General features: G+C 35.9%; 4 protein-coding genes across 5 annotated transcripts; 2 read left to right on the forward strand and 2 right to left on the reverse strand.

Annotated features, from left to right (window-relative positions):
* Window positions 1-1,710: 1,710 nt before the first annotated feature.
* Window positions 1,711-5,439, forward strand: LOC130742624 (glucosidase 2 subunit beta). The gene is made up of 6 exons (XM_057594727.1): window positions 1,711-1,946; window positions 2,102-2,215; window positions 2,607-2,702; window positions 3,176-3,349; window positions 3,455-3,594; window positions 4,435-5,439. Exons 1-5 carry the CDS (start codon window positions 1,841-1,843, stop codon window positions 3,553-3,555), a joined length of 591 nt encoding a protein of 196 aa, XP_057450710.1. The 5' UTR covers window positions 1,711-1,840; the 3' UTR covers window positions 3,556-3,594; window positions 4,435-5,439.
* Window positions 5,440-5,798: 359 nt separating this feature from the next.
* Window positions 5,799-7,473, reverse strand: LOC130744136 (zingipain-2-like). The gene is made up of 2 exons (XM_057596326.1): window positions 7,020-7,473; window positions 5,799-6,409 (listed from the first exon to the last, which is right to left on the reverse strand). The coding sequence occupies exons 1-2, from the start codon at window positions 7,471-7,473 to the stop codon at window positions 5,799-5,801; spliced, it is 1,065 nt and encodes a 354-aa protein (XP_057452309.1).
* A 1,135-nt stretch (window positions 7,474-8,608) lies between these two features.
* Window positions 8,609-10,492, reverse strand: LOC130742623 (zingipain-2-like). The gene is made up of 2 exons (XM_057594726.1): window positions 9,955-10,492; window positions 8,609-9,597 (listed from the first exon to the last, which is right to left on the reverse strand). The coding sequence occupies exons 1-2, from the start codon at window positions 10,412-10,414 to the stop codon at window positions 9,002-9,004; spliced, it is 1,056 nt and encodes a 351-aa protein (XP_057450709.1). The 5' UTR covers window positions 10,415-10,492; the 3' UTR covers window positions 8,609-9,001.
* Window positions 10,493-17,877: 7,385 nt separating this feature from the next.
* On the forward strand, window positions 17,878-23,463 carry LOC130742626 (basic leucine zipper 61-like). 2 transcript variants are annotated; one of them, XR_009021232.1, is made up of 5 exons: window positions 17,878-19,019; window positions 19,572-19,662; window positions 19,777-19,903; window positions 20,999-21,994; window positions 22,667-23,463. XR_009021232.1 is itself a non-coding variant. In XM_057594728.1 (4 exons), exons 1-4 carry the CDS (start codon window positions 18,382-18,384, stop codon window positions 21,160-21,162), a joined length of 1,020 nt encoding a protein of 339 aa, XP_057450711.1. In that variant the 5' UTR covers window positions 17,878-18,381; the 3' UTR covers window positions 21,163-22,284. The 2 variants fall into 2 exon arrangements, 1 of the variants encoding a protein (XP_057450711.1); XM_057594728.1 differs by lacking the exon at window positions 22,667-23,463 and having other exon boundaries at window positions 20,999-22,284.
* Window positions 23,464-23,821: the final 358 nt, after the last annotated feature.

The following is a 23,821-nucleotide window of genomic DNA, read 5'->3' on the forward strand; positions in this document are numbered from 1 at the left end:
GAATTACTTGGTGATGGATTTGGTTTTGGTAGTTTGTTGGATGCTGTTCTCTCAAGATAAGGGGTTGGTGCTTTCCTTTGCGTGCTGGGCCTCACTGGATCTTGAAAGGTTTTTTCTTGAAGAAGCTATATTGGTGGTGGTTGCTGATTATTGCTAGTGTTCGTCTGTTTCTTCTCCTTGGAGGTGCTTGTTGGTTTTTTATTAATATGTACTATTTTTCCTTGTCCAGGTTTTCCCAAGGGGGTATTCCTGGAAAGGTTTTAATGAGGCATATTCTTAAATTGCCTTCCTCCAAGGGGTCCAAGTGTCTTGGTGTTGTATTTTTTACTATCATGCCTTATTTCTTTTTTCTGAACTCTTCCTTGTGTATTTGGTTGAAGTACCCATTGTACTTCTCTTTAATATACTTCCTAGCTTATCAAAAAAATGTTTCATAGATAAGTTTTATGGCTTTCTAGTTATAGGTCTTTTCCTTTAAAAGTTCATTTTAAGTTTGAAATCACTCAAGGCTCATTAAAATAAAGGTCAAATGTTTTTCAAGTTAAAAAAGGTAAAGCCACTAGAATAACTTTTAGAAATGAACTGCAGAATAAAATACATTTATTCTATAATGATGTTCCATATCTCCATCTTGTTTCTTATGACGACTTTACCCATAAAATAAAGGGCTTTCTATAATGATGTTCCATATTTCCATCTTCTTATTTCAAAATTCTTTTTTTTGGGGGAGGAGGGGGGGCGATGACCCCTGCCAGCACCTCCCTAGATATGCCCATGTTCCCAGGATAGGTTCAGACCAATTTTACACTGGTTTTGACCGGTTTTTCCAATTTCTAACCGATTATCACAGTTTTTGACCGATTTTCATCAAGACCAGTTATAGAAGAGTTCTGAACCGATTGAGGTTCCGGTTTCTGATCGAACCGGTTGGATCGACCGGTCTGATTTGCAAACTCTAATGCTTTGTTTGGTAGGAGATACTTTGGATATAGAGAATCATGAAAGAGAGATAGGCAAGTAAACTTGTTTGGTATGCAAAGACCATGGCAAGAGAGAGATTGGTGGTGGGCCAGCCCCCTTTTTGGTCTCTTCTTAATTGGAAGAGAGATAGAGAGAGTTGCATTTTTTCTTTTGTCTCTTTCACCCTTTTTATACACGTATTTTTATAACCACTATCGAATAAGCAGTTGGTGTGAAGAGGTGGAGGAAGAGAGAGATAGAAAGAAAAGAGAAAGAAAGTAAAAATGTGACATGTGATTTGATTGATAGAGAAGAGAGAATTAGATAAAAAAAATGAAGGTGGAAAAATAGTGGAGGGGTGTTTAAATCATAACTCAGCCACTATCATTTTTTGATTGGATAAAAATGTCTTTTAACAAATCTTACAACTTTCCACCTTCTTCTTTATCTTCCCTCTTCTATCTCTATCATACCAAACAACTTTAACATCTATTATATTTCTCATATATTTCTCTCTACTCATCTACTCTATTTCTATTCTTTAATCTCGGTTCATATCTTTCTTTTTTCTACCAAACACAACATAATTGTAGGTTTTTTCTATAGACAAATCTTAGTTGTTAGTAAATTAATAAAAATTATCTTTTTTTCAAGGTTCGAACCTCTAACCAGAGCATGCAATTACCTTTAGTTCAACCATGTGAGTGACCCTCAACATGATTGGAGGTATGTTTGGTTTTCGAACTGAAGTACTGAACATTGTTCTTCAAACATAGCTAAGAGCATGAGAGAGGTGAGGTCCAAGTCAAGTCAACAAAATCTGAGCCTCGAAAACAGGGAGTGAGAACAGTTCCTCTCGCACACTCACATTCCCATAGACATGGACTCGCATAGCTTCCTATGTTTCCACTCCGCATGTCTTCTTCTCTTCGCTTCCACCGCAGGTTGTCTTTCACACCCTTCCCTCCTTGGCGTTCACCCTTTAGGTAGGTACCCATGTACTCCTTTTGCCTGAAAACACTAAAGCTTCAATCTTTTCCCAAGTGGGTGTGCAACCCAAGTCATAAGTCGCATCACCCACAAACCATTTTGTTGTTATTTGTAAATTTCTTATTTTGATGAATTGGGTTTTGTGGTGCAGATGAGAAATATTATGGCTCTGAGGTGATCAAGTGCAAGGATGGATCAAAATCCTTCTCAAGAGACCGCATCAATGACAATTTCTGTGACTGTCCTGATGGCACTGATGAACCTGGTATGGCAAATGATGAATTTTAAGAATAAAAGCAATCAAAAATAGAAAGTATTAATTGAAATAATAATTATAATGTTAAAGTATTGATAACCTTTAAAAAAACTGCACTTTTTAGTAAATCTTAATTATATTTTATTCCTTAATTTGTCCTAGGACAATTATGCCATTTTCTTTTGTTGTTTTTTTCCTTCCATTAATCTTATGGAAAATGTTAGTTGTTTGGTACCCCGGTTGTTTCTTTAGCTTTCAATGTCATAATTTTCTTAATTTTTTTATACCTACTTAATTACACAGTTGATGTGCATGTAGATGCATCTTTGAGTCAAAATTGTGAGCTGGATATTCAAACCATTTATAGCTTGTTAAGAGGTTAATGTTCATTTATCCACAGGAACTTCAGCTTGCCCCAAAGGAAAGTTTTATTGCAAAAACCTAGGAAGCAAGCCACAGTTCATATTTTCTTCTCATGTTAATGATAATTTTTGCGGTAAGCATTTACTTCAGCGTTTTCCCTTTTCCCTGTTTATCTTTCATAGTTTCTTGTTAAGGCCTGTTGTTATAGCACATTGCAAATGTCTTTGGCATCTAGAGATCTTACTAGCTAAAGGAATTATGTTCTTGAAATTGGCAGTTAATCAATGTCTCCCTTTCAAATTGCATAACTCATTACTTTCCATATTTTCTACTGCGAATGGAACTAACTGATCTATGTAAATAAGTACAATTTTTATTTTTATTGACTTTTGGTGAATCCTTACCTGTTTTAAAACCTTTTACATGTTTCAGAGTAAATGACTTAACCGATATGAGTTCATTAGTACCTGTTGATCTGGTTTAACATTCTCATAACCAATCTTCTTTCAAATAGTTAATTGGCAATGGAATTTACTTTATTGGGGGCTTAGCTTATTTAGTCTCCCTTCAACTTTGAGTTCCAAATTTCATTGAATATTGCTGCAGATTGTTGTGATGGGAGTGATGAATATGATGGAACTATTCATTGCCCTAACACATGTGTCATGGGCGGGAATTCTGAGTACATGATTGGCAATTACAATAAGAAAGTAAGTGGTTTTGCTGAAAAAGAAACAAAAAATGGAGTGAAGTCAGGGGAATCCGTTCGTAACCTTACTGGTAACTTATTATCCATGAATTTTTTCATGTATTCAAGGATTTTTTTTTATCTGTTTAAATTTTAAGAACTCATAGGAAAATGTAAATTCATACTTTCTGGTTTAGGTTTGAAGTTGGCTATTATTCTACAAGTGGTTCTGGTCATTTTTCTATTACTTCTCTGGAGTTTTCGCTTTACAAGATCTAGAAGGAGGCGCTACCGGTGAATTGAATGAAGCCTAGCTATTTCTTGATATTGAACTGCGGTAATATCTTAAAATATTTTCTTCATTTTCCTTCTCTTAATTCAACCATATTTTGTAAGTTAAAGAATTTTCCTTAGGTTTTTTTAAGGAAAATGGAAAGAGAGAGTAACCATGGATTATATCATAATGTTTAAATGTAGTTATATCTTTGTTCTTTTGTTAAATTAGAGTTGAGTACCGTACAACACTTGTGCAGATATCATGACTTTTGTCATGGATATGTCATAAGTTTGCACATTTTAGGGATTTTATATTATGTGTGATACTTTTTCACCATTGGTAATTGACAGTTCCTTGTAAGGGTGTGCATGGACCAGTTTTATAAAAAACCCAAACCAAACCTAAAAATACCTGTTCTGTAGTTCAGTTTTTTAGTTCAGACTGCGTTATTTAGGGTTCTGATTAGGGATTATTAGTGATTTAATTAGGTGTGCTGAGAAATGAAATGAGATATGCACACGTTCTTCACTTCTTGGGGATCAGTTGAACGAGATAACCAAACCATAGATTGAAATGGTCATCCAAATTGTTTGGTTCACAAAACATGGACTGGATCAGTTTTTTAAAAGAAGTGGGCTGTACTTTTTCAGAAATGTTTGGATTAGTTTTTAATTTGGTTTTTTTGCACACCCCTAATTCCTTGTGATTTTTGCATTTTCCTCCTTAAGAAAATGTTAAGTTTATATCAATGCTTGACCATATCTTTTGCATTTCGTTCTTTTGCCTCATCTATTTATCTCTGAAGATGCCACATGTATCCTCCTAGCTGTTTGCCCATATTGATGAATATCATTATCTTTCTGACAAACCTCTGCTGGTTTCATGCTTGTTATGGTACAGGGTGCTCCGGTAATATATTAATTTATCAATAGCGGTGATTTGATCAACAGTGCACTGAAGATTTCTTTTTTCCTTCCAACCCTTTTTGAACCAATATCCTTCGGTTCATCCCCTGTCAATGTTACAAAACCTTGAGTTGGCTGTTAGAGCTCAAGCAGAAGTGCAAAATCAAAGAACTAGGATAACATTCCTGACTTCCTCATTTCCTTTAAATCCTACCAAAGTCCAAATCCTTTTTTTTTGGCTCTTCATTTTCCATAACACAAAAATGCAAATGATTAAGGAAATCCTGGAATCTTTAATACCTCTTCTTAGACCTCCAAAACTCTCATCCCCTCCCTCCCTCTTGCTCTTGCTATCCTACAGAGGACTCTACATCCTGGTTGCATTCCAGTTCCTCAAGCTCATGTTCTCCTCTCATCTTCATGGTTGATGGCAATGCCTGTCTGACTGTCTCATTCTGTATCTAATAGTTTACTTGGGATGCAAACAATTGGATATCATCTTAACTGTGGAACTTGCATTTTATGATCCCCTCTTATCTTCTTTGTCTCACTGATCAACTGGTGAATGCGGTTAAAGCTTCAGCATGTTTTCAGTGGTTGCTGGGTAGAGCAGGATGTGTTGCTGGTTTAGGAAGTTACAGCATGGTTTAGGTGCAATCTGCAGAGTCTGAAGGACTTTTAGAGGCACTGGATTTAATGAAGCAAATGGTGGAATATGGGGTTGGCCCCAAGACAAGGAAAACTGGTGAATTTGTGGGTTGAATTACATCAAATAGGATAATATTGATAGCTGTTTAGATTATTTATTTCATGGAGACACAGTTTTGCTCTGTTGGATTTGAAAGTTACTTATGAGATGGTTGTTGATTATTTTGGCAAGTGTTGCAGATCATGATCAGAAATTAAGATTATTGTTCCACAACGGTTATTGGTATCTATTGCCAACCATTTGTTGCGCTATTTGAACGCCTGAAATGAATTTATCTAGTTTCGGATCATCTTTCGGTTGTGAAGAATGATAAGTGCGTGATTTCTATGTGCTTATATTAACCTTATGATTGACTTTACTTTCAGTCCATTGCTTCTGCTTTACTAATTACTATATCTAGTTCATATAGACTTAAACAACTTACCAATGTTATTTCCCTTTTCACTTTAGTTACATTGTAAAGAGTGTTATTCTCTAACTATTAATTGATGACATCTTTCATTGTACAACCATAAATATAGCATGTCATTCAGCTTTCGGCATATTGGATCCTTAGTTAAATCTATCAGAGTCATTTCTTCTCGACACAAAAGTTATTCTTAGAAGCTTGCTCCAATAACTTGATAAATTTTCAAAAACACACTAATAGACTAATAGTAATTAATTGTGGACAGGGTAGGGTAGCTAGCATCCATGGCAATGCCACAAGTACCATCTTTATCCAGAGTATCACGCAGTATCTTCATATAACCAGATTCACCCCAGTCAGCACCCCATGAATTCTTCACAAGCCAGTACTTTGGACCATTTACTTGTCTTCCGTACCCAACTATCGTCACTGCATGATTGAGTTGCTTCCCACAAAAGCCAAAGAAAACACCTCCTGAGTAAAGCTGAAAAAGAAAACCTCCGGCATCAATAGCAACAGAGACAGGTTGATTAGCTGCTGCAGCTTTGAGCATGGCCTCATTACTAGCAGGTACTTTTTCATGGCCACTTATACTGACAGCATGATGTGCTGCTTTCTCCATGTTACAGGTTCCATCTTTCCCTTTATAAGGATACTCTTCCTCTGTGGTTAGCCCACCATTCTTTTTTATGAATGTGAAGGCTATCTCCATTAAGCCACCTGCACAGCCTTGGTTACCATTTCCAACATCACAGTCTATGAGTTCTTGTTCAGACAGAGATATCAAGTTTCCTGATTTTATTTGGTGTATCCCTTCCACTGCTGCCACTGCAGAGAATGCCCAACAGCTTCCTGCATGAAGATATAACTTCAAAGAAGTTAAAAACATAATATGAGACTAAGTCTATGTTTGAATACATGGTTGAAAACTACGGTGAAGTCAAAATCATGGGGAAAAAAGAAACTTCTCTTAGCTTTTTGCTTCTATCAACCATGATTTGACTTCGCTGTGGTTTTCTGGCGTGTATCTAAACAAACACTAAGCATCTACTTTGCATTGGTATAGTAACAAGACGAGTGCTAACAAGACTTAGTTTAACAATTAAAGTTCACGTGGGTCCCGCTAAATTGAGTGTGGGACCCAAATGATTTAGTTGTTCCCACATGAGTTTCAATGGATGAATGCAAGAGTGTTAAAATGAGTGTAGTATGAAGTTCGTGAGAAAATCAGGTACTATTTTAAAAAATTGAATTAATGAGTCATATCCCTTTACTTTTCTTTGGTTGTTTTTTTTCAAAGATCTCAATTCCATTTCCAAAATCAAGATGAACAAGTTACTGATCAATTAGTTGGTTATTTAAGAAAAATAATAACATAACTGAACTGCATAATAAATGAAATTGAATAAAATAGAATTTGGCATCCCTAAACAATGTGCACTTATATTTCAAGAAACTTTACCACAAGTGCCTTGATCCTTGATGTCAGTCACAGCTCCTTTCTTCCTCCAATCGATGCTTTCCGGAAGATCCCCATGTCCATTATACCTTAATAATCCTGCTCCTGCATTACAGCTCAAACTAGTTTTTCCATAACCCATATAAATTCTTTTGAACTCTTCATTTGTAAGATCTGCAAATTTGTTGTCTGTGAGATGGTAGGAGCGGTTTTGAGAGTTTATGCATTCTATAAACTCAACATTTGTTTGGTAAATGTCGAAACGAACTTGCCATTCTTCTGGATTCTCATATTTTCGGCCATGTTGTTTCTGCCAACTTTCAAACCTCTTCCTCTTGGCTTCTAAGTTGGATGAGTTCTTCTTATGCATTGGAGGACATTCACTTGCACTAATTATCCATAGATTGCTCACCATGAGAAGAGTGAAAAAAGTGTAGGTTAATTTTGTAGCTATCATCATGGCTAGTTCTCAATGCAATTGGAGTGGGAACGTGCTTTCATAAAAATCATAAATAAATAAACATTGTTTCTTGTTTGTTCATTTTTTAATTCACGTACCCTTCTGTTTATTTAAGGAGTTTCAACATCATAAATTTCTTTCTATGTTCATGTCTTTTGTGCTTGCAAGTTTTAACAAGGCAAGGCTTTTGTTTCACACTTCATTTCCTAAGCATGACCTTATAGCCGGCGAGTTGGGTACAGGTCATTGTTTGCTGAAGGTTTTAGTTTTACAACCCAAAAAAAATGATATCTAACAATCTGAATATATCGGATGGTCCTTGTTAATTGTAATCAATTCTGCCAGTTTCAATTGGTGGTGAAAGTTTATAATGAACTATTGCCTTTGAAAATGAAAAATTAAAAGGATTCTTCTTCTACCAAAAGCAATTGTAGGGCCGGTTTACCCAATGAGTGCCAATGGCAGTGGTTAATAATGTTTGTTTGAACTTCTTGGTTGAAAGCTCTATCCTTATGAGCCGTACTGTTGGAGAAACTTTTGGTCTTCACCACACCCGATTGAAATTGCGAGTGTAATTTAGTACACTAAAAAGTGTATAACCGGTTTTGATAGCTTTTGTTAGAGGGCGTTGCTCTGTACCATTGTAAAAAGAGAAGGGACAATACCTTTCTGTCTATTGTTTAGAATATGTATGACTAGATTGCAAATTATAACAAATTATTTCATATTTTTATAATTAATTAATTTATATTTTTCTATACTAGTAAAACTATTTCTCTTCACTTTTTTTAACATGTCATTTTTATCTGAACTTGTATTATCTTCTTTGTATCATTGATCAGCAGGTAGATGCGGTTAAAATTACAGCATGTTAATAGTAGTTACTGGGTAGAGCAGGATGTGTTGCTGGTTTATGGAGTTACAACAAGGTTTAGGTACAATCTGCAGATTCAGAAGGACTTCTAGAGGGACAGGAATGGTGAAATATGGGGCTGGCCCCAAGACAAGGAAAGCTGGTAAATTCATGGGTTGAATTACACCAAATATATAGACAGCTGCTTAGATTATTTATTTCATGGAGACACAGTTTTGCTCTGTTGGATTTGAAAGTTATGAGATGGTTGCTGATTGTTTTGGCAAGTGTAGCAGATCATGATAATTACATAGAAATTAAGATTATTGTTCCACAACGGTTATCGGTATCCATTACCAACCATTCTTGCGCTATTTGAGCGCTTGAAATGAAATTGTGTAGTTTCCCGTCATCTTTCTGTTTGTGCAGAATTATCAGTGAGTGATTTCCCTTTTCACTTGACTTGTAATGTAAAGAGTGTTATTCTTGTCACTAACTATTAATTGATGACATCTTTCATTGTACAACCATACATATAGCATGTCATTCAGCTTACAGCATATTTTGGACCCATAGTTAAATCTACCAGAATCATTTCTTCTTTACACAAAAGTTATTCCTAGAAGCTTGCTACAATCACTTTTCAAATTTTGAAACACACACTAAAAGTACTTATTCTTGGACAGGGTAGCTAGCAACCATGGCAATGCCACAAGTACCATCTTTATCCTGAGTATCACGCAGTATCTTCATATAACCAGCTTCGCCCCAGTCAGCACCCCATGAATTCTTCACAAGCCAATACTTTGGACCATTTACTTCTCTTCCGTACCCAACTACCGTCACTGCATGATTTAGTTCCTTCCCACAAAAGCCAGAGAAAACTCCTCCTGAATAAAGTTGGAACAAAAAACCTCCTGCATCAATACCAACAGAGACAGGTTGATGAGCTGCTGCAGCTTTGAGCATGGCCTCATTACTGGCAGGTACTTTTTTGTGGCCACTTATAGTGACAGCATGATGTGCTGCTTTTTCCTTATTACAGGTGCCATCTTTCCCTTTATAAGGATAATCTCTCTCTGTGGTTAGCCCACCATTCTTTTTTATGAATGTGAAGGCCGTATCCATCAAGCCACCTGCACAGCCTTGGTTACCATTTCCAACATCACAGTCTATGAGTTCTTGTTCAGACAGAGATATCAACTTTCCTGATTTTATTTGGTGGATCCCTTCCACTGCTGCCACTGCAGAGAATGCCCAACAGCTTCCTGCATGAAGATATAACTTCAAAGAAGTTAAAACCATAATATCAGACTAAGTGCATGTTTGAAATTGAATACATTGTTGAAAACTACAGTGAAGTAAAAATTATGGTGGACAAAAGAATTTTCCCTTTTTGCTTATCTATCAACATTCAACCGTGATTTTGAATTCACTGTGATTTTCTACCATGTATCCAAACTTGCACTAAGCAACTTAACTCTGCATTGATATAGTAACAAGAGGAAGGCTAACAAGACATATGAAAAATCAAGATGAAAAAGTTACTGATAAGTTACTTAGTTGGTTATATAAAGAAAAATAATAGCATAAGTGCAAGAAACTTATATTGCAAGAAACTTTACCACAAGTGCCTTGATCCTTGATGCCAGTTACAGCTCCTTTCTTCCTCCAGTCTACACTTTCCGGAAGATCCCCGTGTCCATGATACCTGAATAATCCTGCTCCTGCATTTGAACTCAACCTAGTTTTTCCATAACCCAGATAAATACTTTTAAACTCTTCATTTGTAAGATCTGCAAATTTGTTGTCTGTGAGATAATAGGAGTTGTTTTGAGAGTTTATGCATTCTATAAACTCAAGATTTGTTTGGTAAATGCTGAAACGGACTTGCCATTCTTCAGGATTCTCATATCTTCGGTCATGTTGTTTCCTCCAACTTTCAAACCTCTTCCTCATGGCTTCTAAGTTGGATGAATTCTGCTTATGCATTGGAGGACATTCACTTGCACTACTAGTTATCAATAGATTGCTCACCATGAGAAGAGTGAGGAAAGTGTAGGTTAATTTTGTAGCTATAATCATGGCTAGTTCTCAATGCAAATGGAGAATGGGAATGTGCATTCATAGTTCTCATAAATAAATAAACATTGTGCTCTCTTATGTCTTCTTTGTTCACTTTTCAGGGACTACATTGTGTTTCAACTCCATAAATATCTTCATGTAGCCATGTCTTTTGTGCTTGCGGGTTTTAATAAGGCAAGCATTTTGTTTCACACTCCATTTCATCTGCATGACCTTATAGACGTGTTGCGTACACGTCATTGTTTGCTGAAGGTTTTTGATATTCAACCCAAAACAATTGGCATCTAACACATCTGAACATATCGGATATTGGTCCTTGTCAATTGTTATAAATTCTGTCAGTTTCAAATAGTGGTGAATGCTTGTGATGAATTAAATATTGCCTCTAAACATGAATACTTAAAGTTAAAAGAATTCTTCTTCAAGTGTAAGTGTAGGGAGGAATTATAAGATGGGCGCTAATCTCAATGGTTAAAAGTGTTTGTTTGAACATCTTAGTTGAAAGCTTGATTCTTATAGCATAATTTTGGAGAGACATTTGGTTTTTACGACAGTCGGTTGAAATTAGAGTGTAGTTTAGTACACAAAAAAGCGTAGAGCCAGTTTTGATAGTTTTTTTTAATTGGGCAGGTGTTGTACACTTATAAAAAAAGAAGGTATGATAGCTTTCAGTCTATTGTTTAGAATATATACAATTTGGTTCTTTGACGAATGTCCTCATTCGCTCAAAAAATGGTTGAGTGTCCCTCCCAAAGTCACGCCCATCCGTAGTGACAGAGTGCTCACAACGCAGAAAGCTCGAGTATCCATGTATAATAGAAACACATGCCAAGTGTCTCGGCTTCCGCTGCACATAACAAACACAACTGATCCACGTTCAGACCCCTCTCCCTAAGCTTCGCAGTAACAAGAACAAAAGCATGCAGAGGCGCCAAGCAAGCTTTTTCTTCTGAGGTTGAGCTTTAACCTTCCAAACCCAAGCCAACAACAGAGGCTGGCTATAGGATGTTGTTGCAAGATTAGCTTCATTTCGTGACAAGAAAATATAGCAAGATTTTGTGGAATATTTGCCATTCGGGCTAGTCAGCCAGTAAAGAGTATTCTCTGCAAAAAAAAAAAATAGGGAAAGGGGGATGGAATCATTTTGATTCACAACAATAAGAGAGAGAAAATCTCCCCACAAAGAATAAACAAGTATGACGACAATGAGTAATTATGTGAAGAGGCGAAGAAACCATTGCTTTGTGAAGCATTGTAGAGAAAACCTCCCCACAAAGAATAAACAAGTATGGGGACAATGAGTCTCCTTGATGCAAACCTTTATGCTGATAAAATTCTGTTGCGATTGCTCATTTAGAAGAACAGTAACCTTCACCGTAAACACACACAGAAAAATCAAAGAAGCCCACGAAGGAGGAAACTCATATGAACCAAAGTGCTTTGGAGGAAAGGCCACTCCATAATATCATATGCCTTCGACATGTCAAACTTCAAAGCCATAACACTTTTCCTGTTTGTGATCTCCTTCTTCATGTAATGAAAACATTCAAATGCAACAAAACAATGTTAGTAATAAGACGACTAGGAATGAAAGCACTCTAGATCTCGCAAATAATATTTGGATTTGCTTCAGCTTGTTAGCCGAAATCTTCCTAATAATCTTAAACATCACATTAAATAAGCTCATTGGCCAAAACAGAGAAGCATGTGAGGGCTCCTTAACCTTTGGAATAAGCACAATAAGAGCCTGACTATGAAAAATGGGTGATGTCGTGCCTATGAACACCTGCAAATAGAAATCAAAACCATAGTACCAACAATATGCGAGAACCTCTGCTAAAAGAGAGTTGGGAAATCATCTCGGCATGGCGGCTTAGTCAGATGCATCTGAAATAAAGTCTCCTCCATAACATCCTTCCTCATGAAAGGGGAAGGCAGAACTTGCAAATGTCTAGTAGACACCTTATTAGCCACACGAGAGGTGACTCTTCTATTCCCGTCGGAAAACTAGAGCATAACAAATCATGAAAGTAACAAGTGAGGACCCCAGCAATGTCTGCCTCCTCCTCGTACTCTATCCCGCCATCATCAAAAAAATTATCAATCAAATTCCTCTATCAGTGTTGAGAAGCCTTTTTGTGAAAATAGTTCATGTTCCTATCATCATAGGTCAACTAGTTTTCTCTAGAGCGTTGACACCACCAGACTTCCTCAAGCTCCAAAAGGCGATCCAAATCTCCCTCAACCCGACGCATATCATCAACAGTTGAATCAATCTCGATCCCACGTTGCAGCTCCAACAAAGAATGCCTAGCATCCTCAATCTTTCTTGGAAGATCCCCATAAGTAGCTCAACCACAATCCTTCAGAGAAGAACCTAACAAAAAGAGCTTATCAATAGTGCCACAAGAAGAATGACCCCAAATTAGTACATTCCTCTAATCTTCTCCAATATTAAGCCACACCTCTTCAAACCTTAACACATGAATCTCTTACATTTCTTCCTCTATCTTGAAAAAGAGCACTCGATCAAAGTTTGATTATGATCCGAGCGCAAACGAGGGAGGTGTACCACTATAGTCCTCGACCAAAAGCTACGACAAGGAAAATTAGCCAACACATAATCAAGCCTTTTCTTCAATCATTCCCAGACTTTATTGTTTATTTGACCAAGTAAACTAGTAACTTGAGAAATCCACACCAGGAAGGTCACACCCCTTAATCATCGACAAGACATCCTATAAATGAGCAAAGATCTATCTAATCCCCACCTTTTTCATCTATCACTCCCAATACATCATCTAGAGATTTGAGCCTGGCATCTGTACAAGCTCCCAAGTCCGAAACTTATTTGTCAATTCCAAAAAACAATGGATCATTAAGACTTGAAATTGTGAACGATTCAAATTTTCCCATCAACCTTCAAATAAAAATGGGTATCATTTAGTAGTAAACCCTCCTTCAATAGTAATTAACTAAGACCACCAGGTGTATATCGCCAATGGCCAGCACACGCAATCGGGAACACATTAGGAAGACCATAGGTCCTCCTTTGTGCCAACCGTTCAGCAGAAGCCTTACATGTTTCCATTAGAAACACAACATCGAGAGCTTCATAGTGGATGAGCTTACGCAAAGTTCGCATTATCTTGGATTCCTAAGCCCACGACTGTCACACGATAGTATTTTCATCGGGACAGGAGGAGTTGCTCTGCATGCAACCTCCGCCAATAAAAGATGAAAGAACAGAACGCTTCTTAAGAGGAGGAGAACCTCCCCAAAGTCACCGTCCACACAAGCATCCAAACTAGAAGAGACCACCTCGGAGCCACCCAACTCCCTTCCAACACTGCCCTTTGTAGCAAAGTTGTTATTGTTTATCGTTAACCTTAGTCGTCGTTACCAAGTCACTTCTATCACGATTCTCAATAGCAACTAACTTATAGGTATTTGAAGTGTCTTAAAAATATGCACTGAGACACAAAAGTCTCTTCCTCAAATAATCATTTTAATTAGAAAATCAATTAGGTAGGTAATTTGTCCCATATTTTACATCGGTTAAATCTAAATATTCATTTGAACCAAATAAAGTGTGATTATCAATATATAAGAATTGAACTTACAACTTTTTTACGGATGTAATTCAACTTACCAATTGAACCAAGTCGCCAAAAAGAAGTCGCCATGTACGTGGATTAGTATATTCTAATAATATTCATCAATTTATAGTATATAAAAGCGTAGGAGAAGACAAGATCCACGCAGATGCTATAGACTAATTAATATAAAATCTCTATCCATGAAGATGCTCTATTGGTACGCACTTCCTTCGTTGATTTAGAAGAAGGCAATTTTAATTATATATCCCAGAACCTCCCTAATCATGATTTAAAGCTTTGTCAATCTGTTTTCTTTTTCCATATATTAAAAACTACATGTTCCATATAATATAAGATCGTGGAAGAAGGTACCTAGAAACACATATACGTACGCACGAGAGAGAGAGAGAGAAAGAGAGAGAGAGGGTATATACCCTACTACATGTGGGAATAGATTGAGGACAAAGCAAAGAAATTAAAGGATAGTGCGTGCAAACAATTGATCACATGGGCTCATAAAATGATCTTTTCATCTCTTTCACAGCTAGCTTGATCATGTGTCCCAATTTCTAGCTACTAGTCCATACAATTTCTACTTAATTATCTTCACTATTGAACCTAGAACTTTTCTTTCCTTTTATTAAGCAAACTATCACAATCAAAGTTATTTAATGGCGAAACCCATAACACTCCATGCATTAATAACACTGTAAAACAAATCCCCAGCACATGGCCTTTATTAATCTTCTCTAATATAGTATAAAAGAACACATAGTCCATATACGTGTGTTTGAAAAAAATCACTATACATGTGTGTTTGAAAAATCTGTAAATCACATTTTAATTTCGTGGTCATGATCTATTACCGCTTAGGCCTTAGTGTAAACATCCACAGTGAAATAACTAGTCACTCTTAAACATCCGCATTGATCTTTAGGGGAGAAAGATGGGAGGTCTCGAGACTGTCTGATGCGATTAAAGCAAAATCTTGGGCATGGCTTCGTGCCAAAAACAAGAATTTTATTCACTCTATGTTTGAATGGTATAATGAGCCTATAACTTGTCTTCGTGATTTATAATGGTGGGACTTTATCTACTCGGGCTTAATCACTTGGAAGGGATTTGTGATTGCTGATTGGAATGGTTTCATGTTTTGTGGTCTGACTTATGCAAGAATGAACTAAAGTTCTAGTGGTGCAGAATTTGTTGTCAGAATACGTGATGGTTAAGAGGACTTGGAGAATTTAGCAGCTTTGAAGGATCCATTTGCTTAGTGCAGAATTTATATTTTTTCCCTTTGGTGGTATGCTTTGGACTTAGCCTTTTGTACTCTTTTTCCTCACTAGGTTTTCCCAATGGGATTTCTCCTAGTGAGGTTTAATGAGGCAAATCTTTAAGTCTAACCTCCTAGGGGCTTTCTTTCATTTACAAGTTGAGATGTAATTTTTCACCTAACTTACATTGACTCTTTTTGTATTGGGTTGAAGTACCCCTTGTACTTCACTTCAATATAATTCATTGCTTATAAAAAAAAACTCTTAATGCCCGTGAATACCCTCGTATCTAAGAAAAAAAAAAAAAAAAGTTGTAGAGTCAATAGACGTTTGCACACATTCTAAGATAGATGTGAAATTTTCAATTGAGAAAATAAGGTTTACATTCCCCTACTATTTATGCAAAACATACACTTCTACGTTAAGAAGAGATGTAATTCTAGAAGAAGATATTCCTATAATTTTTGTTAAAACAGGAGTAATTCTAAGGATTTATAACCCTCAAATGGTTCTATTTTTTTTTTATTTTGGTACACCCCTCAAGTGGGGGTCATCATCCCTTTGTCCTAGAGATATTAATTAGTTCTTAAGAATATCTCAATAAAATTTGACACCATTCATTCAAATCACGACCTAATGGCTAATTCTGTTTACATATTTTAATTAACTAATTACCCTTTTATTTCCACTTCAAATATATCTAAAAATTGGTTAGTTATGAGTTTGACCCCTTTTTTCCTTTCCCAACTCCCCATGTCTAATTATTGCAAGAGAAAATCTTGACCTAATTAACAATTTAATTAGTTGATAAAGGGGTTGTCTAAATAACCCTAGGTAAAAAATGGGTTAAATCACCCAAGCCTAAGTGTTCCAATGATATTATTACATGTGTCTTTAAAAAAAATCCAACTCATGTACATGTGTCATTAAAAAATCCAACTTATTTTATTATTCATTTTTCTTTTATATTTTCATCAAATTCATTTTATTAAATAATTGATTTATACTTTGAACCCATCAATTATAATAAACTACACAATGAACCTTTTTTTTTCAAAACTAAAAATCAAGAACCCTAATTCCCAATTTTAAATGTTTTGTCTCAATTCACAAATTGTCAGATGCCTTGAATTTCATTCATCTTTATCATATGATGATTTCAATGAGAAAAGGTAAAAAAATCAACATCTCAAAATCTATTTTTCCTCGAAGTTTCTCTCCTCCGCAGCCATGATTCCTTTCATCTTTTAACATCTCCAAACATGAAAAAAATCAAAAAGAAGCAAAAACACTTAACTTGATATGTAACATCGCACATGTGGTTGCGAGATAATTTGATAATCAAGGGCTGCAGCTGACAAACCATTATCATTAGAAGCAAAATTAAATTGAGATGATATTTTTCGATAGCCAACAGAATTAAGGACCTAACATCCCATAGGACTTAATATTTATGATATTTTTCTGACGCTAATCAACATCTTAGAGGACTTCCATAAACAGGACCCAACCCAGTTTCCTTCATGTTTTCCTTAGATTCTTCAACACAGGTCAATTATAGAAGCTTCCAGAAACATAATGGAACAAGAATTTCACTATTTGGCTAAGAAATTAGGAAGAGTTGATTTTTTCATGTTTGGAGAGGCTAAGATGAAAGGAATAGTGTGCAGAGGAGAGAAACCTCTCAAGAAAAAATAGATTTTGAGAAGTTGATTCTTTACCTTTTCTCATTGAAATCAACATATATATGATTTCTTTGGTTACAAAAATTAACATATATATGATGAAGATGAATGAAATTCAAGACATTGAGACAAAACATTTAAAATTGGGGATTAGGGTTCTTGATTTTTGTTTTTGGGGAAAAAATGTTCATTGTGTAGTTTATCCTAATTGATGGTTCAAAGTATAAATCAATTATTTAATATAATGAATTTGATGAAAATATAAAAAAATGAATAATGAAATGAGTTGGATTTTATAATAACACATGTACATGAGTTGGATTTTTTTTAAAGACACATGTAATAATATCATTGGAACATTTTGGCTTGGGTTATTTAACCCATTTTTTACATAGGGTCATTTAGACAACCCCGTTGATAAAACCAATTCGATCAAGATTATGGAATGGTTAAAATTAGTGTGGTGCAGAAATGGATAATAATTTTAGGTAAATTAAAGAACCAACAAGTGATAACATAGTTAATAGATAACTAATCTCCTTAATTAAGTATTTAGTTGAGAATTCAATTATATCATTAGACGGTGCATATGGATATAATGATTTGTTGAAAAATACATACCTACTTAATATGATAAATCTCTGAATCTCAAAGTAATTAGTGTCATGCCGTGAATACTTCTGTAATAAAAAAATGTACACTATTATAAGGGTATCGCACTAAAGAGACGGTTACAAGGGCACGTGGTGGCTGATTCCCACTGGTTATACTTATTATTATTATTGTTGTTAATATTATTAAATTAAAACCAGTGGCGACTTTCCAGTAATGCCGTTGAGTTGAGGAGACCCAACCCTTTCTCTTCCCAGCTGTTCATAGCTGTACAATCTCTATCCCTACCATGTGACCCCACTGCACAAACACATACATGGCATGCACAGATTTATTGGGATTTTAAATTAAAACCCCCAAAACAAAACATTACTATTATGCAAAAAAAAATTAAAAAGATTATTATGCAGCAATTTATGTTCTTCTTCTCCAATTGTGACTTTCTTTTCTTCCCTCTAAACTAAACATTCCCTGTGCCTTCTTCTGAATATATGTATTTATAAAAAGGCTATGTTAGAGTTCATTTGGTTTGTCTAGGTCACACATCCATTCAATTCATTTCTTCTCTCATTCTTATAGCTTCTTTGTTGTGTGATATTATTGTCATTGAGGTGCATTTATCTACATGTAATGTATAACCACACACATGCATTACATTACATGTATGCTTAGATATATAGCATTGGTTTGTTGAGGCCAATTGCATTTTGTGTTTTATTTTGGCAATTGCATTCATCTCTCTTCTTCTTCCATTTATCTTCTTCTCTTGTGTTTGTTTTGAGAGAGATTCATTTCAAATGGCTCAATTGCCACCAAAGATTCCAAACATGCCACCAACTTGGTCAGATTTTTCTTCTAACCAAAAGAATATTATACCTTCCCTTAAAAACATGACACCAAATGCTGCAACCCAACGTCATCATCATCATCATGGTCAGAGTCCTTCATGGGTGGATGAGTTCCTTGACTTCTCGTCGTCGAGGCGCGGGGCCCACCGGCGGTCGGTGAGCGACCCGGTGACCTTCGTGGAGATGATGCCGCCGGCAATGCTGGAGCATTGCCACCGGAAAGTTGGTAGTGGTGGCGGCGAGTTCGACCGGTTTGATGATGAGCAATTCTTGTCCATGTTCAGCGACGAGGTTTCTGGGAACCCGGTGATGCCGCCGCCACCGACGGTGTCCTGTTCTGACCCTTCCACGCCTTCGGATCACAATAGCATCAACGATGAGAAAGAAATGAAAGGAGAGAAAGAGGTAGAACAAGAAAAAGAGGAGCAACAGCAGCAATTGAAGCAGGAATCGGATGAGGATGAAAGCCAAATCCAATGCAAGCAGGAAGCTGCAGGAGCTACCAATGAAGATAACAATAATAATAATGATTCAAATGCAGCAACTTTATCCAGTGACAGAATCACTGACCCCAAGAGGGTCAAAAGGTAATCAAACATTCAGGTCACACAATGATTTTTCTTCTAAATTTGAGTCAATCCTTAATTTTGTCTTTAAAAATGTAACCTTCAGGTAAGTTTGTTTAGAAGAAGAACCACAAGGCCCGCCCGCAATCTCTAATTGTGTTTGTATCTACAAACACTAACTTAATCAACGTTTTATGCATTTAAAAGATTAACTTGAATGACATTTGACATAATTAGAGTTTTGAGGGAGTATTTCTTTCTCTTCTTCTTAGAACTAACTTGCTTGAGACATAAGAACGAAATTCATCATTCACTAACCAAATTTGCATGTTCATATGACATGAAATTTGGATAATAATTAAAAGACTGATTTCAAATCTATAATGTGTTAATATGAATATATATGTACCATTTGTTTGTATGAGTTTCTCTTTCATTTTCACATTTAGAAACTAATAATCACATCTTCTCCTAACTGATTTTAACTTTAGAATTAATTGTAGAATGAGTTAATGTCAATATAATGATGCAAAGCATATGTAATGATACTAATTCTCATTTTGCATTAATTAGAATCTTGGCAAATAGACAATCTGCACAAAGGTCAAGAGTGAGGAAACTGCAATACATATCAGAGCTTGAGCGGAGTGTGACTTCATTACAGGTGAGTCCCTTATTGATGGATATAAACTTCAAAATTTACAGAAAGCATAAGAATTTGATGTGTATAGTGATAATGTAGATTTCATTTTTTAACTTGTTCTGTTGACCATTGAAGGCTGAAGTTTCAGTTCTGTCTCCACGGGTTGCATTTTTGGATCATCAGAGATTGCTTCTAAATGTTGATAACAGTGCTCTCAAGCAAAGAATAGCAGCACTTGCACAAGACAAGATCTTCAAAGATGGTACCTGCATTGCTTTACCTATTATTTTATGTTATACTAAAAACTATGTTATCTTATCTGCATAAAGTGTTCTTATCTGAGGAACTTATTGAATCACATATTTATTGATTTTGATAATGCTGAAACAATTGAATGAGTATCAATTAAGAGTAAGAAACTTTTAGTACTGACATATACAAGTTTTATGATGTTTTAAGAATTGTAAGGGGAGTAGGAATTCGAGCTTGTTTCCATACCAATAAGAAAGTATGAGAATGAAAAAATTACACATCTCAAGGAAAAAAGTTTAGATGTGTTTTATTTTTCATACTTTCGAAGTTTTAGTTTTATTTGATATGGAATGAAATTGAGATTTTTATTTCTTAATTTTAATGGAAAACTAAGCGTCAGCGGACTCTAAATGCACATTTGGAAATACTTCATGCAATTAGTTTTAAAGTTAAAATAATTCTAAAAAATACTTGAAGTAGCTCAAAATTGACAGAATTGATTTTGAGAATATAAAAACTGATCTAAACATACTAAGTGTGTGGTTTTAAAAAAACTCAAATATATCTAATTGATTCTGAAATCTTTTCTCTCTCATTCAGTTCCAGACTCAGCATATGCATGTTATACAGATAAACCATAACATGGAACCATGTGAGGTTATAATTTGTAGTTTCAGGCCATGAGTATTAGGTTCACAAGTAAAATTAGACAAAAAGATAGTACAATTTAGTGCATGTGATGTGTACTTTTCAATTGTACCACTAGGCTTGCATCTCACTGAAATTGATTAAGTATTCTGGAGATAGAATTATCAAATATAATAGTAGCCAAATTGCCAAATTGAAGTGAAGTGTACAACTGAAAATGCACCGTTTTTGGCTTTTTCTTGTGCAAGTTTGCATCATAAGATACAATTTTCATTACTTTATAAAGGAGGAACATGCCAATTATTACAATGGACAGAGTTGTATTGATTTTAGTGAAAGCGTTTGCAGCATGCACACATATTTAATTCCATGTGTCTCTGATCATGTGCTCTGTCTCCAAAGTAGTCAAAACAAAACTAACAAAGCTTCAAATAATAATGTAATCTTGTACATGCAGCTCATCAAGAAGCACTGAAGAGAGAGATAGACAGATTGAGGCAAGTGTATCACCAACAAAACATGAAGAAGATGGATAGTGCTACAGGGTCACAATCCCCATCCCCATCACCAAAACCAAGATGTGATACTCACACTGAAAAGGAGCATCTTATCAATGCTTGAACTTTGAGCCCTCCTCATAAGACTTTCCAACGATGTTTAGAGATTCTTCTACAATTCATTTCGAATGCAAAATCAATTTAAGAGATAAATTTGTGTGAGTATTTTTTAAGTGTCAAAAATACATTCTGAGGGGAAAAAGACAGATCATGATGACATACCCAACTAGCATGTTCACATGATCTGATCCTCTGATTATTTTTACTTTTTTATAGAAGAAATTGCAGAATTTTGGATAAGAGATGGGAAAATCAATGTGAAAAAGGGAGAGAATTAAAAGCTTAGCCTATGTTTAGAAAATTCTTCTACAATTAATTTTGAAAGCAAAATTAGTGCATATTTGGGACACAGAGAAGAATACAATAAGCTAATAAAATTATGATAGATAAAAATAACTTTTCTTCGTTTGGTGGCTATCCATCATCATTTTAATTTTACTGTAGTTTTTGACATCATTTAATTATGAGAAGTTGAATTGAGTAGGTTCTAAAATTGATTTGGAAGAAAGAGGAGCTAATCTATCTGAATGTGCTCTCACTGCTAGTGATCTAATGAATGGTATGAGGTACTGTTGGGTAGTGAGAGGTTGAGATATTTTATTAGCCAATTGATGAGAAGAGTGACATTATAGGGTGGTGAGGCCAAATTGGTGGTAGGCTATTGCTATCAAACTGCCGCAGTCACGTGCTGTGTTTACTTTACACAAGGGGACCACTCAAAGCTGCATGATTGGGATGCAGGGAGATACATGTGCACCAGTGACATCAAAGAAGAAAGAAAGAAACACCTTGTGGTGTGTCTGCTTTAACTACACTAGGGTGGGACTTGGGAGGAGGTATAATATATGTCGGAGATTCTTTCATTTTTTTTTTTAATTATTATTTGTTGTCTTTGATTCTTTTTCAATCTTTTTTTTGGTGTTTTTCAATTCAACTTATTGGAAAACAAAGACAAGTGGGCTTGTGTTGGGATGGATGAAAAGAAGGTATATGTCAGTGAAGTTCTTGGCTCAATTGAGTTGTGTTGTGCTTTGTATTATTGCTTTCCATGGATGTAATTAACTTTGTTTGACATATTAGTTGCAATTTTGCAAAAGAAATATCAAAGTGTAAATATTAAGCTGAACCAATTTTTATTGTATATGATAAATGCGTTAGGCGTTAGGCTCTGTTTGGGTTCTCTTGGAACGGGGCTCATCAGTCTTGGAAAGCTCGTCGTAAACATGAAAGAGGTTCTGTAAATTTTTTTATAGGCAAATGTTAGTTATTAATTATGTTAGTAAATTAGTTTTTTCTCAGGATTCGAACCCTGAACCATAAACCATTCATCCCACCAACTCCTTTATTCCGTAACTCTTACCACTTGAGCTAGTAAAGTTGGTACTCGGCGAAAGTGGCTGAAATACAAACATGCAATTAATCGTTGCAGTTTCAAACATAAGAAATTTGAGAACAAGCATGCTCACTTAAATAAACAAGTTGATATATGTTTTTATCTTTTTTTATAGCCAGTGCTCCTATTTTACAATGAATCTGGCTCTGTCGGAGTTGCTGATTGTGCGGCAAATAGAAAACCTACGGTATGGCTTCAACGACACCAACAAGGGTCAATCAAGCATCTCTAAGAACAAGAGAATAAGGGAAAAGTTCTATAGATTCCAAACAAGCAACAACAAGAGCTAAAAGGAACGACAGATGAAACGATGGGTGTAGCGGGTGAGAAGGAACCAACCGGGATGCCAATGGGAGCAAAGACCGTGAGCGGAAGCCAACAGGGGGAGACTATGGCAAGACATGTAGCCAAAGCTGAAGGTGGAGGTCCGAGCTGCTGTCGTGGAAGGTGGAGCAAAGGATCCAAACCCCACTTTCACTTCAAAACAAATCAGACAAAGCCTCACCCCCTTCCAACTTAGAGCACCGCCAGAAAAAGAAGGAAGAGATGACCTCGGGCTCGGGTTGCGGATATGCGTCACCGCAACATATCATGCTTCTAGATCACAGAGGCTTAACCGGAGATATGACTTTCTCAAGATATGGCATTTAAAATGCTAGATCTTTGTTGTGCTCCCGATGATAGATGGAGGTTGCAGAGGTGACCAAGGTGGAGGCTTAGGTGGAGGGTAGAGGAACATGGTGAATTGGTGATGGTTAAGGAAAGGCATGAGAACCTAGAGTCCTGGACAGAGATAATGTTGTCGTGTAAATCTTATTTGGTAAAGAACATAACAAAATGTGCACAAGGCTCAAAGATCACAATTGTCCATTTGGATTTACTCACAATTGAAGGCTTAACATATGCCGTTAATCTCCAGAAATTATATATCCATGCATAAACATGATATCAATTTAGTTTAAAGTCTAACCGAGCTGATTAAATTAACCCCATCATTATACACAATGAATTTAGGGGTGGAAATAAGCCAAGTTAAGCTAGGTTTTGTGTGGCCCAACTCTGCCTTGCATTGTTTTTTCGTGGCCCAAGCCTGGCCTGTGGCCTATTAACAAGCCAAATTTTAAGGCTTGGTTGAGCATGTTATAAGGTTTGGTCTGACCTACAAATCTACTTAAAAGTTTTTTTTATAGACAATTTCAAATAAAGAAGACCAACTGGCCAGCATGCTAATACGTCATGGGCTAATATGTCTTTATATATATCATTCCAT

The sequence above is a fragment of the Lotus japonicus genome, chromosome 3 (genome assembly GCF_012489685.1).
Source record: "Lotus japonicus ecotype B-129 chromosome 3, LjGifu_v1.2".
NCBI lineage: Eukaryota > Viridiplantae > Streptophyta > Magnoliopsida > Fabales > Fabaceae > Lotus > Lotus japonicus.